The 17,741-nt window shown below is 40.8% G+C and overlaps 1 protein-coding gene across 5 annotated transcripts in view; it reads left to right on the top strand.

Annotated features, from left to right (window-relative positions):
• TMEM117 (transmembrane protein 117) overlaps positions 1-17,741 on the top strand; it is a 542,479-nt gene that overhangs the window by 515,837 nt on the left and 8,901 nt on the right. For all 5 annotated transcript variants that reach the window (XM_012459074.2, XM_064369843.1, XM_012459073.2 and 2 more), the window contains one exon: positions 13,105-13,234. In XM_012459074.2, the coding sequence (XP_012314497.2) occupies positions 13,105-13,234 (130 nt within the window). The remainder of the gene's footprint in view (positions 1-13,104; positions 13,235-17,741) is intronic.

The raw sequence follows: 17,741 nt of genomic DNA, 5'->3' as shown, positions 1-17,741 counted from the left end.
GACTATAGGCATGAGCCATCATGCCTGACTAATTTTTGTATTTTTACTAGAGACGGGGTTTTGTCATATTGGGCCAGGGTGGTCTCGAACTCCTGACCTCAAGCAATCTTTCCACTTCAGCCTCTCAGAGTGCTGGGATTACAGGCAGGGATTCTTACATATCTTTAACTTTCAGAGAGCACCATTCATCAATTCAACAAATATTTGAGTTCTTATACCAAGCATTATTTCAGCCATAGAAAATACAGCAGTGTACAAAACAGAAAGAAATTCCTCTAAGCCCCCTGGAACTTACATTAATAAATAAACGAATAAGCAAAATCTACTATATGTCAAGGTTTCCAAGGATTTATTCGGCCAAGTGATACTACGGCAACTTTGCCAATTAGAAGAAGTACAGTGTTGCTGAAAGAAATCAGGCACTCGAGTTTCTTACTAAGAAGCAAAAATATCACCCAAAGCCTGAGTACAATTCTTCAGGGCACCACTGCTCACTTTCATCTGAAATTCGGTTGCTAGGACACTGCTAAGCATAGCAAAGCTAAGGACACTTTACAAGCTGGGGAAATTTTTGGTAGAAGGATGTTCTGATACTCATAGATGTAAATTCAGTTATAAAATATGGAGGGATACAGATTAACGTAGAAAGAAAGAAATATATCTAAAGTTACGTTTGATATCAAGCTTAATCTAACGCTTATAAAGAGAAGTTATACAAATTACTACATCAAAAAACTTGGTATTTTATAGCAACATTTAAGCATCTATTGTCAACTCTATTCTAAATGGTCACCAGTTTTTCAGTAAAATCTAATCTATCTCTTAATTTCCTCATAAACCAGGTGGCTAATTTTTAGCCTAGAAAATACAACTTTCGTTCTGATACTATGACTTTAGTTTTGCAAGGTAGAGTAATCAGTGTCATTACACTTTTATCCTCCTCTAACGCTTCTCTAAATAGAAATGAGATCTCTTCATTTGATTTGGAAAATTAAATGCCAGTCAGGGAATTCAAAACAGTGTTGATTTCCAGCTTGAATTCCCCTCAATAGTACCAAGTTCTTTTCCTTGATCCTGAGGCATGGGTATCAATGAGAAAACATTGGGAAATTATGAATCCAAAATATCCTGAGACTACCTTGACTATGTATTTAACATCGAACTGAAATTCTATGTCTAATGTGGCTCATGAATAATAGGGATGAGTAACTGACTTTTATTGCTATAGGCAAAAGTAAACCATATATGTAAAAAATTAGATATATATCATGACACAGTTCATTTATTTTTACGTGGGAAATACACCCATCTGAATAAAAATTAACTGTTCATCATATATGAACCAAGATAGAAAGTTGGAAGTCTGTTCACACCGTGTACATTCTGTTGAACTGATGAGAACTCAAGTAGTGTAATACCATGTGCCTAAATAATTCTCACATCACTGAACCACAAAACTGATAGGCCTCTGTAGTTATTGTTAGATTTAATAGCAGAGAATGATAAGAAAGCTTTGAATTACTAAACATTGATAACATTTCTTAAAGAACAAAATAAATGAATATTTTATAATATGCAATCCCAGGATCAGCCTGTCTACCCTGGGCTTTATAGCAGAATACCTCTTGCCTCATCATTCCCTTAATTCAACATTTTTATCTTGTGTCCAAGATATATCTTTTACATTTATGTAGAAGGAAAGAAAGCCATGACTCTCATAACACTTCTATACAATCTGCATATAAAACTGGCTGTATATCCATAGTTATGATGCCAAAAGAATCTCAGAGTTTGCTATCATCAATCACCCATTAGTGAAATCTCCCCACTCATCAGAGTCTGATTAGAAGCCAGCTATGCCTGGGGCAGTTGTTTCTTGGAGAAAGTGTTAAAGTTGGTCTTCTTGTTTACATCAGAGTAGAATGAATCAAATAACATCGCTGTAGTGAAAACAAAAAGAAAGAAAGAAAATAGTTTAAAGCCTCTCATGGAACTGACTTTTGGTGACCACTGCCACCAGCAATTCTCAATTAGAACACATAGAGCAAGTAAAAACAATTCCAGTTCTGAATTAAAAGCAGGAAGTGATGTCACTTTCCATAGTGAAAGACAGCATGGCTAAGTAGCAAGTTATGTACTCTTTGGAGCCAGATAAAACCTCAGCTCTGGAAGAAGATCCAAGATGGCCACTTAGGAGCAGCTCAGGATTGAAGCTCCCAGTGAAAGCACAGAGGGCAAGTGGACGCCACATTTCCAGACAGATTTTTATTGCCCACAGACCAGGAGATTCCCAGGCGGAGGAGCCCCAAGGGTCACCAGCACGACTGTTTTGGCCGGCGCATCTGTTTTGCCGGCACCCCGGCGCAGCGGTTCTCCATAAAAAATACACTGATCTGGGTGCCCATTTAGCTGGCGATTGGAGCTCCAGGAAGGCAGAGTTGCCCATTCATCTGATTAAAAAGGGGACTGAGGCCGGCGCGGTGGCTCACGCCTGTAATCCCAGCACTTTGGGAGGCCAGGGCGGGTGGATCACGAGGTCAAGAGATCGAGACCATCCTGGTCAACATGGTGAAACCCCGTCTCTACTAAAAATACAAAAAAATTAGCTGGGCATGGTGGCGCGTGCCTGTAATCCCAGCTACTCAGGATGCTGAGGCAGGAGAATTGCCTGAACCCAGGAGGCGGAGGTTGCGGTGAGCCGAGATCGCGCCATTGCACTCCAGCCTGGGTAACAAGAGCGAAACTCCATCTCAAAAGGGGACTGAAACAGGGAGACAGGCCAGGAGATTCCCGGACAAAAAAGCACCACCAATCTCAGCACTGCTGTTTCAGCCAGCACAGTGGGTTGCCACACGGGAAATCACACAGATCTCGGTGCCTTTTCAACAGGTGACTGGAACACCTGGGAAAGAGTCGACCATTCAACTATAAAAAAAAAGGCTCTGACGCAGGGAGCCAGCTGATCCAACTCAGCTGGTCCCACCCCCCCGCCACACACACAAAAGAACAGCAATCGGAAACGCTCTGGGTTGAGAGTTTCACAGCAAGCACAGCTGAACCTGGGACGGTCCAGCTCTGTGAGGGAGGGGCGTCCGCCATTACCAAGGCACTCCACCAGTACGGAAGTAGTCCACCATTGTTGAGGCAGCCCGCCGTTGCCGAGGCAATCCGCCATTACACATAGAGTCCACCATTACAGAGGTGGGCCACCATTGCTGAGGCAGTTCTAACTACACCCATATAAACAGGACTGCAGGGAAGTTCACACAGCAGCTGGGCGGAGCCAACAGCAGCTCAGCAAAGCCGCTGCAGGCAGACAGTGACTAGGCTGCCTCCTGGCTGGGCAGGGAAGCCCTGAAAAAAAGGCAGCAGCACAACAGAAACTCATAAATAAAGCCATAAGTCCCTGGGACACAATACCTGGAAAAAAAGGGGGTTTATGAGTTCTGCTGCAGCAGACTTAAACGTACCTGCCCAGCAGCTCTGAATGAACAATGGAGCTCACAGCTCAGCACTTGAGCTCCTATAAAGGACAGACTGTCTCCTCACGCAGCTCCCTGACCCCCATATATCCAAAGAGTCACCTCATAAGGAAAGCTCATACTGATCTTTGGTGGGTATTCTTCTGGGACAAAGATAGCAGAAGAAGAAACTGGTAGCAACCCTTACTGTTCTGCAGCTGCCACACATGACCCCCAGGCAAGCAGGGCCTGGAGTGGACCTCAGCAGTCCTACAGCAGAGGGGCCAGACTGTTGTTAGAAGGAAAACTAAGAAACAGAAATAACTTCATCATCAACAAACAGGATGTCCACTCAGAGACCCAATCTGAAAGTCAGCAACTACAAAGATGATAGGTGGATAAATCCACAAAGATGGGAAGAAACCAGCACAAAAAGGATGAAAACACCGAAACCACAACACCTCTCTTCCTACAAGGGATCACAATTCCTCACCAGCAAGGGAACAAGGCTGGATGGAGAATGACTTTGATTAAATGACAGAATCAGGCTTCAGAAGGTGGGTAATAAGAAACTTCTGTGAGCTACAAGAACATGTTCTAACCCAATGCAAAGAAACTAAGAACCTTGAAAACAGATTTGACAAAATGCTAACGAGAATGGACAACTTAGAGAGGAATATAAGTGAATTGATGGAGCTGAAAAACACAACACGAGAACGTCGTGAAGCATGCACAAGTTTCAACAGCCGAATTGACCAAGCAGAAGAAAGGATATCGGAGGTCGAAGATCAACTCAATGAAATAAAACGAGAAGGCAAGATTAGAGAAAAAAGGGTAAAAAGGAATGAACAAAGTCAACAAGAAATATGGGACTATGTGAAAAGACCTAATCTACGTTTGATAGGTGTACCTGAATGTGACAAAGAGAGTGCATCCAAGCTGGAAAATACTCTTCAGGATATTATCCAGGAAAACTTCCCCAACCTAGCAAGGCAGGCCAATATTCAAGTCCAGGAAATACAGAGAACACCGCAAAGATATTCCTCAAGAAGAGCAACCCCAAGGCACATAATCATCAGATTCACTAGGGTTGAAATGAAGGAGAAAATGCTAAGGGCAGCCAGAGAGAAAGGTTGGGTTACCCACAAAGGGAAGCCCATCAGACTCACAGCAGATCTCTCAGCAGAAACCCTACAAGCCAGAAGAGAGTGGGAGCCAGTATTCAACATCCTTAAATTAAAGAACTTTCAACCCAGAATTTCATATCCAGCCAAACTAAGCTTCATAAGTGAAGGAAAAATAAAATCCTTTGCGAACAAGCAAGTACTCAGAGATTTCATCACCACCAGACCTGCTTTACAAGAGCTCCTGAAAGAGGCACTACACATAGAAAGGGACAACCAGTACCAGCAATTCCAAAAACATACCAAATGGTAAAGAGCATCAACACGATGAAGAATCTGCATCAACTAACGGGCAAAACAGCCAGCTAGCATCAAAATGGCAGTATCAAATTCACACATAACAATATTAACCCTAAATGTAAATGGACTAAATGCCCCAATCCAATGACACAGACTGGCAAATTGGATAAAAAGCCAAAACCCATCGGTGTGCTGTATCCAGGAAACCCATCTCACATGGAAGGATACACAAAGGCTCAAAATAAAGGGATGGAGGAAGATTTACCAAGAAAATGGAGAGCAAAAAAAAAAAAAGCAGGAGTTGCAATTCTCATCTCTGATAAAATAGAGTTTAAAGCAACAAAGATCAAAAGACACAAAGAAGGACATTACATAATGGTAAAAGGATCAATGCAACAAGAAGAGCTAACAATCCTAAATATATATGCACCCAATACAGGAGCACCCAGATACATAAGGCAAGTTCTTAACGACTTACAAGGAGAATTAGAATCCCACACAATAATAGTGGGAGACTTTAACACCACATTGTCAATATTAGACAGATCAACCAGACAGAAAATTAACAAGGATATCCAGGACTTGAACTCAGACCTGGACCAAGCAAACCTAATAGACATTTACAGAACTCTCCACCCCAAATCCACAGAATATACATTCTTCTCAGCACCACATCACACCTACTCTAAAATTGACCACATAATTGGAAGTAAATCACTCCTCAGCAAATGCAAAAGAACGGAAATCATAACAGTCTCTCAGACCACAGTGCAATCAAGTTAGAACTCAGAATTCAGAAACTGACTCAGAACTGCACAGCTTCATGGAAACTGCACAACTGGCTCTGGAATGTTGACTGGATAAACGATGAAATGAAGGCAGAAATAAAGATGTTCTTCGAAACCAATGAGAACGAAGACACAACATACCAGAATCTCTGGGACATATTTAAAGCAGTCTCTAGAGGAAAATATATAGCAATAAGTGCCCACATGAAAAGCAAGGAGAGATCTAAAACTGACACCCTATCGTCAAAATTGAAAGAGCTAGAGGAGCAAGATGAAAAAAACTCAAAACCTGGCAGAAGACAAGAAATAACTAAGATCAGAGCAGAACTCAAGGAGACAGAGACACAAAAAACCCTTCAAAAAAATCAATAAATCAAGGAGCTGGTTTTTTGAGAAGATCAACAAAATAGACTACTAGCCAAATTAATAAAAAAGAAAAGAGAGCATAACCAAATAGATGCAATAAAAAACAGTAAAGGGTATATCCCCACAGATTCCACAGATATTTAAACCATCATCAGAGATTATTACAAACAACTCTGCACATAAAGTAGTAAACCTGGAATAAATGGATAAATTCCTGGACACTTGCCTCCTCCCAAGCCTAAACCAGGAAGAAGTTGAAACCCTGAATAGACCAGTAACAAAGTCTGAAGTTGAGGCAACAATTAAGAGCCTACCACCCAAAAAAAGCCCGGGTCCAGATGGGTTCACAACCAAATTCTACCAGATATACAAAGAGAAGCTGGTACCATTCCTTCTGAAACTATTCCAAATAATCCAAAAAGAGGGAATCCTTCCATAATCATTTTATGAGACCAACATCATCCTGATACAAAACCTGGCAAAGACTCAGCAAGAAAAGAAAACTTCAGGCCAATATCCATGATGAACATAGATGCAAAAATCTTCAGTAAAATACTGGCAAGCCGATTGCAACAGCACATCAAAAAGCTTATCCACCATGATCAAGTAGGATTCATCCCAGGGATGCAAGGCTGGTTCAACATATGGAAGTCTATAAACATAATTCACCACATAAACAGAACCAAAGACAAAAACCATATGATTATCTCAATTGATGCAGAGAAGGCCTTTGAGAAAATTCAACAGCCCTTTATGCTAAAAACCCTCAATAAACTAGGTATTTATGGAACATATCTCAAAATAATAAAAGCTATTTATGACAAACCAACAGCCAATTTTATACTGAATGGGCAAAAACTGGAAGCATTCCCTTTGAAATCTGGCACTAGACAAGGATGCCCTCTCTCACCACTCCTATTCAATATAGTACTGGAAGTTCTAGCCAGAGCAATCAGGCAAGAAAAAGAAATAAAGTGTATGCAAATAGGAAAGGAGGAAGTCAAATTGTCTCTATTTGCAGATGACATGATTGTATATCTAGAAGACCCCATCATCTCAGCCCAAAATCTCCTGAAACTGATAAGCAACTTCAGCAAAGTCTCAGGATACAAAATCAATGTGCAAAAATCACAAGCATTCCTATACACCAATAACAGACTTAAAGAGAGCCAAATCAAGAACGAACTGCCATTCACACTTGCTACAAAGAGAATAAAATACCTAGGAATACAACTAACGAGGAACGTAAAGGACCTCTTCAAGGAGAACTACAAACCACTGCTCAACGAAATAAGAGAGGACACAAACAGATGGAGAAACATTCCATGTTCATGGTTAGGAAGAATCAATATCGTGAAAATGGCCATACTGCCCAAAGTTATTTACAGATTCAACGCTATCCCCATCAAGCTACTAATGACCTTCTTCACCGAACTGGAAAAAAACACCTTAAACTTCATATGGAACCAAAAGAGAGCCCGCATAGCCAAGTCAACTCTAAGCAAAAAGAACAAAGCAGGAGGCATCATACTACCAGACTTCAAACTATATGACAAGGCTACAGTAATCAAAACAGCATGGTACTGGTACCAAAACAGACATATAGACCAATGGAACAGAACAGAGGCCTCAGAGGCAACACAACATATCTACAACCATCTAATCTTTGACAAACCTGACAAAAACAAGCAATGGGTAAAGGAGTCCCTGTTTAATAAATGGTGTTGGGAAAACTGGCTAGCCATGTGCAGAAAGCAGAAACTGGACCCCTTCCTGACACCTTACACTAAAATTAACTCCAGATGGATTAAACACTTAAACATAAGACCTAACACCATAAAAACCCTAGAAGAAAACTTAGGCAAAACCGTTCAGGACACAGGCACAGGCAAGGACTTCGGGACCAAAACACCAAAAGCATTGACAACAAAAACCAAAATAGACAAATAGGACCTAATCAAACTCCACAGCTTCTGCACAGCAAAAGAAACAGTCATTAGAGTGAATCGGCAACCAACAGAATGGGAAAAAATGTTTGCAGTTTACCCATCTGACAAAGGGCTGATATCCAGAATTTACAAAGAACTAAAACAGATTTACAAGAAAAAAACAAACAATCCCATTCAAAAGTGGGCAAAGGATATGAACAGACACTTCAGAAAAGAAGACATACATGAGGCCAACAAGCATATGAAAAAAATGCTCATCATTACTGGTCATTAGAGAAATGCAAATCAAAACTACATTGAGATACCATCTCACGCCAGTTAGAATGGCGATCATTAAAAAATCTGGAGAAAACAGATGCTGGAGAGGATGTGGAGAAATAGGAACACTTTTACACTGTTGGTGGGAGTGTAAATTAGTTCAACCATTGTGGAAGACAGTGTGGCGATTCCTCAAGGACCCAGAAATAGAAATTCCATTTTACCCAGCAATCCCATTACTGGGTATATATCCAAAGGATTATAAATCGTTCTACTATAAGGACACATGCACATGAATGTTCATTGCAGCACAGTTTACAATAGTAAAGACTTGGAACCAACCCAAATGCCCATTGATGATAGACTGGACAGGGAAAATGTGGCACATATACACCGTGGAATATTATGCAGCCATCAAAAACGACGAGTTCATGTCCTTTGTAGGGACATGGATGAACCTGGAAACCATCATTCTCAGCAAACTGACACAAGAACACAAAATCAAACACCGCATGTTCTCACTCATAGGCAGGTGTTGAACAATGAGAACACATGGACACAGGAAGGGGAACACTACACACGGGGGTCTGTTGGGGGGAAATAGGGGAGGGACAGTGAGGGGTGGGGAGTTGGTGAGAGATAGCATGGGGAGAAATGCCAGATATAGGTGAAGGGGAGGAAGGCAGCAAATCACACTGCCACGTGTGTACCTACACAACAATCTTGCATGTTCTTCACATGTACCCCAAAACCTAAAATGCAATAAGAAAAAAAAACCTCTTCTCTGCTGCATGGAACCTACATTACTTTGGACAAGTGACAACTTCTCTGAGGCAGATGCTCGCATCTGCAGGTGGATGTGTTAATTAGCTTGATTGTGGTTATTATTTTATAATGTATGCATATATCAAGACATCACATTGTGAACTTAAATATATATTTTGTCAATTATACTTCAATAAAAATGGGTTAATAATAGCTAGCAGGATGGTTTTGTGTGTAACTATATGCACAGATATACAGCCTAGGATAATTGAATATTGCAGGTACTCCATAATTTATAACCCAAATGTCCACAGATTTTCTCTGCCATCAGTTGGTTGCACATGTCGCTGGCTCTCCCTCCCATCTGCATGGCAGCAGCGTCTCCCTCACACTGTTAAAAGTCTTTCACACACAGTGTGACCCACATTGCACAAGATACCAGTAAGCTTCTGTTCTTGTCTTCATGAAGTGCCAGGTCTGTCCTGCAGACCCTGGCCGAGCAGTGGATGAACGGAGTACTCAGACACGGGTATGCAGTGTAAGAGCAGCTACGAGGGTGCCTGGCACCAGTAACTGAAGAAGAGAGCAGCCCCGAACAGCTGGACCTGCTTGCTTTTATTCAGTACAGACATACTGCTGAAAGCCTGGAGCAAACCCAATCTGCGGGTAATTAACATTACTGTTCCCCTTGCAGGCAGCAGTCACGCAGGCAGATGATCAAAGGCCAGTTTCTGGACAACATAAGTAAACAAGCCTGTTTAAGATAAATTCCCCTACATTCCCTTGTACCTACTCCTTGCCCTCTGCCTCAGGGTTAGAGAAGAGCTGCCTCTTCAGCTATCCTCCCCTGAAGCTTTGCAGAACCTTCTGACCCTTCAGAAGGCCTGCTCCTTACCCTATAGTTTCCCCACCATTATGACCAATCTCCTACAGTAAGGCCAACGCTTACATGTCTCTGAGAGAGGTGACCTTCTCAACAGCCCTGTTCCAGGTGCCGTCTGGGAGGACTGCTGTGGCCCAAGTCCTGGTCAAGGGCCTCAGCGGGGCAGTCCTCTGCCATGGATAAGGGCAGAAAGGAGAACATGGCTTTCTTCCTTTTTCTCCTGGAACTTGAAACAGCCAATGTGTGACCCTCCTGGAAACATACCTATCCACTTCCTTTGCTTCACTGCCAGGATAAACTTGACCTTGAAATCATGCCAGGAAATAAACCATTTTTGTTGGACATTCACCTGTCTTTCACCTCTGTCTCCAGCAGTGTGCTAATGTTATCTCACCCTCCCAGGGAGCCTGCGAGGCTGACATATTTAACACCAATTTACAGATGAAGAGACTGAAACCTAGATAGATTCAGAATATCATCCCCACTCTGCTTTCTATCTCCTTTAAATACCTGAGGTTACCAGCCTAGGATGTCCATTTCTGGGTTTTTTTTTTTTTTTGAGACTGAGTCTCGTTCTGTCACCCAGGCTGGAGTACAGTGGTGCGATCTCAGCTCACTGCAACCTCCACCTCCCCAGTTCAAGCAATTCTTCTGCCTCAGCCTCCCGAGTAGCTGGTATTATAAGCACACACCACCATACCCAGCTAATTTTGTATTTTTAGTAGAGATGGAGTTTTACCATGTTAGCCAGGCTAGTCTCAAACTAACTCCTTATCTCAGGTAATCTGCCCACCTCGACCTCCCAAAATGCTAGGATTACAGGGGTTAGCCATAGCGCTTAGCCAGGATGTCCATTTTCTATTAAATGAGCCCCACATGTCCTGCAAAATGTTAGCAATTATTATTATCACTCTTCTGCTCCAAGTCAAATTAAGCCAGAGTTTACACTCACTCAAAAATGATCAGTCTGAAGAGGTATGTGGAGTAGGAATTGAAATGTAAAAATCAGAGTAGCAGAGAGAGAAAATGGAGGCAAGCCCTTAGGAGATTAAGTAAAAGAGGTCTGGAAAAACAAAATCGTGATTATAAAAAGTAAAATAGGAAGGACTGATATGAAAGACTTTATAAATGAGTCATCATTCCTTTTATTTATCTTCTTTTAAAAATATCTCACATGGCACCAGCTGCTTCTCTCACACTTCACACCCCCAGGCCCAAACTACCTTCTCTGAGCCCTTTCTTTAAAAAAAAGGAAAAAAAAGTAAAGTAATCTTCCAGATAAAAGCCAAGACTTGTTCTTCCCCCTCTTTCCTTTACTCTCCTCTTCCATAGCTTATCTTTCTCTCTCATGTTACAGGTCGGAAATAATCAAGAAACTATTTTGTGTGTGTGTGAATGAGATTTCGATCATAGTCTAGAAGAAATCCCTAGAGATTGCTTTCAAACTAAAACCAATTTCATACCCAATAGAAAACTTTAGTTTCATGGAAGGAAAAGCTAAATGGGAGCATTCGAAAGCGCCTTTCTAAAAAGAAGCCAATTCTGAATATACTTGCCCAGTTACTACCAAGAAATCTCTTCCTTAAACCGAGAAATAAAAAGAGAAGTGCTCTATCGATAATGCTTTGTGTCATTTATCCAGGGCAAGTGAAAGATATTCTGGTTATCAGTCATTTTCTTTGTCAAGCATAATTTTTCATGAGTTATATTTTAGCAAAATAATAAATTCAATGTCAATTTTTTTAGACGTCTTCCAAGCAACATAGAACAAAGGTGGCATTAATGGGGAAAAAAAAGGCAAATGCACATTAACCTCAGCAATAGTTCACAGGTGTTATCACCAATCCATCTTCTACTAATATTTTAGATCAAAATGTGCCAAATTCATTCAGCTCTAGAGTACTGGTTTTTATGAACTTCCCAAAAGACAAGGGGAGGTGAGACCAACGAGAGATTTACGTGTCCAGTGATAGAAAGGGATAATGTTGCATCATTCTGTTTTTCTTCTTGTATATTTATTTCTTATTAGCAGCTTGAAATGATCATAGATCAGGAAACTGACAGACATTGCAGGCTTTCCTGGTTACTGCCGCTCACATGTCTTTTCTTCAAGGCCCATTCTCTCTTAACCAGAATTCCCAACAGAGAGGAGAGTGGAATGACATGGAAACCTCTAAAAAGCTTAGGCACTGTTACTAGCACATCGCTCTCAGCTGCATATATAAAAGCCTCGAATAAACTTAATTTCTTTATATTGAGGTAATGAATTAAAATCTCAAATTAATGTTTTGTTCCTAACGTTCAGATTCTTAAAGGAATGTTAACTAAATATAGAACTGATTATTTGTTGATTATTTAGGTATTATAAGTGAAAATGTGTATACTAATGTCTATGGATCTATCTCAAATGTCTCTTCAAATTTCACCTATTATTTCTTTATATGCTAGTTATGGACTTTAATTTGGTGCCTCTATCTGAAAACCAAGAGGAGGTGAGACACCTAAAAGTATCCTCATTTGCATCTGTTTCCCTTCCTTTGGAGAAGGAGGACTGGCCCACCCAGTTTTGCCTTGACAAGGAAATAACTAATGACAATTTGGGAATTAATTCACTGTTGATCTCTCACGCTACCATGTCAGGTCTTCCATGGTTTGGCTCAAATGAAGCTGACTTGCAAGAGAGCAGGACAGGAGCCTGTCATTTTTACATTCCTGATGGTTGCCAGCAGACATGATTAATAAAAGTCACTTGATATGAATCAAAGAACTTGGTTAAGTGAATCAGATCCTCTTTGTGTTCTTATAGAAGACATGCTATAAGGTTCATATTTTTTAAAAGGCATAAAACAAAATACAACAAATTTACCACATATTAAATACGGATCACTTCCTTCCCAAAAACATTTAAGTTCAGTTCTCCAGAATGAAAAAGAGAAACGTGTAGATGCAAATCAATTCTGTATTGGTTTCTTATTACCACATTAAAAAGAAAATCTGAAGATGTAAGTTACGACTTAATTTTGATTTTGAATGCACACTGCTACCTAATGTACATAAAACAACCGTCACAGAACGAAACTGCTATATCCAACAGCTGGCTGCATTTAAATGATTTTAAAATAAGTGCTTATAAAAAGTCAATTTTTGGTGTTTTGCTGCTTAGAAATGAAACAAATCACAAATATGTTTTTATTTGATTTTCTCTGACAGGACTGGGAATTCCCACATTTCATGGGAGATGTTGATGTAAATCTCCCTGGTTTGCATACCCCACACATGCAGTTCAAGATTCCTTTCTTCCAGAAGATCTTCAAGGAGGAATATCGTATTCACATAACAGGTGTGTTATATCTTTGAACACAATTTAATTGTCTTCGTATATTATTTAGGGTAATGCTAGCTGCTGTAAAAAGCAAGCCATGATATTTAAGAGGCATAAATACAGTTTTATTTCTCATTCACATAACAGTGCAAGGTGGTTTTCAGATCAACAGGGGGCTCTGTACCATCATTCTGGGACCTAGGTTACTGGTGGCTTTGACGATTTCAGTGCTAGCAACCAGCAGGCAGACAGAAATAAAGAGAATGGGGAAAGTGACTAAGAAGGCTTGTCTGTTCCTTACTCTTTGGCTTGGAAAAGAAATATGTCACCTTTCCTCATGTTCCATTGATGATAACTAGTACATAGCCCTACTTCAAGTCAGGGAGAGCAAGGAAATGTAGTTTTTAGTTGAGCAGCCACTTCTGGTGTCAGATCTAGTATTCCAGTAGGAAAGACAAATCTTTGGTGTAGAGAGCTATTTCTGCCATACTCTGTATACCACTCTACCTTGATCTTATTCATTGGATGGGTTTCTTTTTTACCACCTAGAACTCAGTATCTATTTTCAGTTTAATATTCTTTATGCTCTTGTTCTTCATGTGCTGCTGAAATTAAAACAATGGTATCCTAGAGCCCCAGTCAGAACATATGCCTTTAGGGAGTTAGGCCACTTCTCATTCGATTTTCCAAAACCTACTTCTGTGGCAAAGCTCAGGTTCGTCTTAAGTGATTCTCTTGTGGATCTTCAGATTATTTTATTTTCAGATATTTTCTGCTTTTGAAATGGGTAAAATATGATTTATTATAATATCCTTTCATGACATATCAGTCATTCTCATCTAAAAAGGGCTTCCCGGAGCTACGTTTTATATCTATCTTTCTTTATAACAAGAAGCAGACAGCTGAATGATCACGGATAAAGGATGGCATTAGTTCCAAAGCTGTTCAAATGCAGGTAATGAATGTGCATCTGTTTTAAGGACAATGGCCTAGGATCCCACACCTGCTATAATAAAAACTGCTGAAGAAATCTGTGCTTACACTACCGTCTGTGCTGCAGAATAAAAATAGTCTGAGCCCAGAAAACATTAACATCTGAGTACTGCAAAAAACCTTTGCTTCCCAGCTAGGAGGCTGTTTTTTGCTTTGAGCATGAGGCGACCTTCCTAAATTGGAGAATGAGCTCATGAATAGGGAAGATGCAGCAGGTTTCTTTTCCTATTCAAAATGAATGGGGCCCATCTATTAAATTCACTGGGTAAATCAATCAATTTGAGTTCAGGTCACATAGTGTGGTTTCAGAGTCCCCACTTAATCTCTGCAGCACGCTACCCTCTTGGACTTCTAAAACAGTTATCACACACATGGCATCATCATATCCCTTTGGGTGGGCTTTTGCATAGACCATCTGTTCTTGCTACCAGCACTTGTCTCAGGCCATCATTACACTGATATTGTCTCTGACTATCAGAATACCTTGTCAAAAATATCCTGCTTAAGTACAGAACTTCAGGTTAAAAAAGAAAAAAAAAAGGAGATCTGTTGGTAAGAAAAAAAAATGAGCTGCTAAAAATATTTAATTTAGGGTTATTTTGTATGACTATCACTTACATTGTCATTTATAAATCGTACAGATTTCAGATTTGTGGTGTCCAGAGTTTACACAATTTGGAATGTTCTGTTTAAGAAGACGAATATAAAATTATATCTCAAAATTATATTCAGTGCCTCAGAAACAGGCCACGCATGCAGAGTCCCTGAAGCTTCAGTGTTATTACCTTTGAGGTAAAGCCTACTGTGCATTTAGGTAGAAGCAAATCCATGACTTTCATTTGAACTAAAACCCTTGTCCCACCAAGAATTATTTTCTGAAAACCTAAAAGGATGAAAGACTAGTTAAACTTCTGTAGCAGAGGCTGCACGTTAATCTGGTTTGCCAGAAGGTGGGAATGTATTGTAATTAAGGCTTTGGTGCAGTGTTTGCTATATGATGCTGATGGCCAGGTCATCAGAAAACTTTATAAATATTCGGATTGTTGGGCTTCATCACTAATGTTCTGATCCAGTGGGTCTGGGTGAAGGCCAGGGAATGGGACTTTGGAAAAGCTCCTTCAAGAGATGTTGGTAACTGGGGATGTCTCCTTTCTGATTGAGAGACCACAGACAGATCAGAGCGTCTCCCTGAAATGTGTCATGCAAACAACTGGGTGCCTGGACTTGCCAAAAAGGCCTTTGAGGATTCTGGAGTTAAACTCAAAACATTAATAAAACAGGGGACCAGAAGTGGTGGCTTACACTTGTAATCCTGGCACTTTGGGAGGCCAAGGCAGGAGGATCAGTTGAATCCTGGAGTTTGAGACCAGCCTGGGCAACATAGGGAAACCTCATCTCTTAAGAAAGAAAGGAAGAAAAAGAAGGAGGGAGGGAAGGAAGGCAGGAGGAAGGGAGGGATGGAGGGAGGGAAAGGAAGGCAGGAAGGCAGGCAGGCAGGCGTGATGGCACACACCTGTGATCCCAGCTACTTGGGAGGCTGAGGTGGAGGATTGCTTGAGCTCAGGTCAAGGCGGTGGTAAGCCATGATGGTCCCACTGTACTTCCAGCCTTGGCAACAGAGCTAGATCCTGTCTCAAAAAATAAACTAAAATAGGGTAGGTGAGGACTTTGAAGTGAAGGGCTCCACCATAAACAAATTAAATCCAATTTGTGGTAAACCCAGTTTGTTCACATGCATCCGCATATCCATGATTAACATACCTGGGAAAATGTCACAGGTTTGGAGGTTGAAGCAGTCTGAGCTTTTGCTCTCTTGTTTTTGTTCTGTTTCTTTTACTCTCTGTTTTGTTAATTGGCTGAAGAGGTTGGTGAGGCCACCCCAAAATAGCATCTAGCCTTCTGTGAAGGGCCTTTTACTTTACCTGTCCACATTTGTAAGACAACAGTTTCTGTGGAAACCTTGGTAAAATTTCCAAAATACTGTGCTACATGCTGCATTTCAATATTCCCAATAGTAGCCTACAAGTTTCCATATACACTGCAAATTATAGCTTGTTGATGAGCTCCAAGTCCTGTTACTTTTTTTTATGGAGGCTTCAGTGCTTTCCTTTAAGTATACAGTATCACCACTGGGGTTATTAAGCATAAAACCCTCTAGATCCATTAGGGATCACAAACGTTAATGTGTATTAGAATCACCTGGAGAGCTTATTGAACAGACAGCTGCATTAGCCACACCTCCAGAATCCGATGCCTGAGGTATGTGGCAGACTCAGAATCCACCCTTCTGTCAAGCACTGCAAGTGATACCTCTGCTCTTTGAGACACACTGCTGCTGAGACATTTTCTATAGTTAGAATTCCTCTTATCTCAGCTTTAACTTGTTTTCATATGCAACAGTTAAACTCAAAGGCCAAGGGATAGAATGCAAATTCAATAGCAATGGGGTGACCGGGGAGAAAGGGATATGGTAGAGTCCTAGGAGCTGAAAATCTTAGAGTTGGGGCCAGCAGAGGAGATGATTGGAGAAAGGTGCTGGTCTGAGTGACCACAGAGGAAGCTGGAGCCAGGGATGAGAAGGGAACCCGCAGAACCCCAGATGGCTCCTGCTGTTGCTTTATCTGCTTCTTTTCGTTCTGCACTAGAAGAGCCTGGATGAGGACCCTGAAGGGTCTCCATAGTCAAGAGTTGGCTCCACCTTGGCCCCAATCTACCATGTCCCTATGATCTAGAAAAGACATCCAGTATACACTGAAGCAGTGGAGCAGAGAGGTTTGATACACAGGCTCTACCTCTGGTACTTACCGTTGGCGTGGCCCTCATCGAGTTTCTTAACCCCCTCAGAAACTCAGTTTCTCATCTATTTAATGGGTACAGTAATAATATTTACCCCATAGGGTTGTCGTGAGAACTAAATGAATATATGTAAGGCACTTATGACACTGTCTGCCATGTAGCAAGCATTTGATAAGCTTTCCCCGTTTTTCACTTAAAGCTTTTCCTTTCATCTGCCAGAGGTTTTCCTGTGTTGCCCAGGCTGATTGCCTATTTAATTCAGAAATGCTGGGTAGCTTGAGGGGGCATTCTCTTGCCATTTATCCACAATGCTGAGTTCTCTACTGTCCTGAGTCCTCAAAAAAGAGAAAGCAAAGAATGCAAAATTCTCTCTCAATGAAATACTCTGTATGTATCGGGTTATCTGACACTGATGAGTTCCCATTGACATTTTAAAAGTACTTAGGATTTGAGTATTTTTTAATCCTCATTCCAAGCTAGTTTTATATATGTATGTCAGAAATAACTTGAATTGTCGCATCTGTTTAGCTCATCTGGATCCCCCTTGACAGATGGCTCGCTGCAGTATGTATGAGCTTTCATTTTATAAGCTGGGCTACAGCTTATAAAAATAAATCATTTCTATCCAAGGGTATTTTAAAATTTTTTTATCTTAGAATTTTGACTTCAGTAACATAGGGAACAAATGGTTAGTAATTAAGTCACACTGGTACTTTTAGCCCAAGTTCATTGGTCT

This window comes from Aotus nancymaae, unplaced genomic scaffold (assembly GCF_030222135.1).
Source record: "Aotus nancymaae isolate 86718 unplaced genomic scaffold, 86718_ANA_hifiasm-v0.15.2.pri h1tg000092l, whole genome shotgun sequence".
NCBI classification, from domain to species: Eukaryota; Metazoa; Chordata; class Mammalia; order Primates; family Aotidae; genus Aotus; species Aotus nancymaae.
Note: the sequence above shows the minus strand (reverse complement) of the source record. Positions and strands in the feature narration are given on the sequence as shown.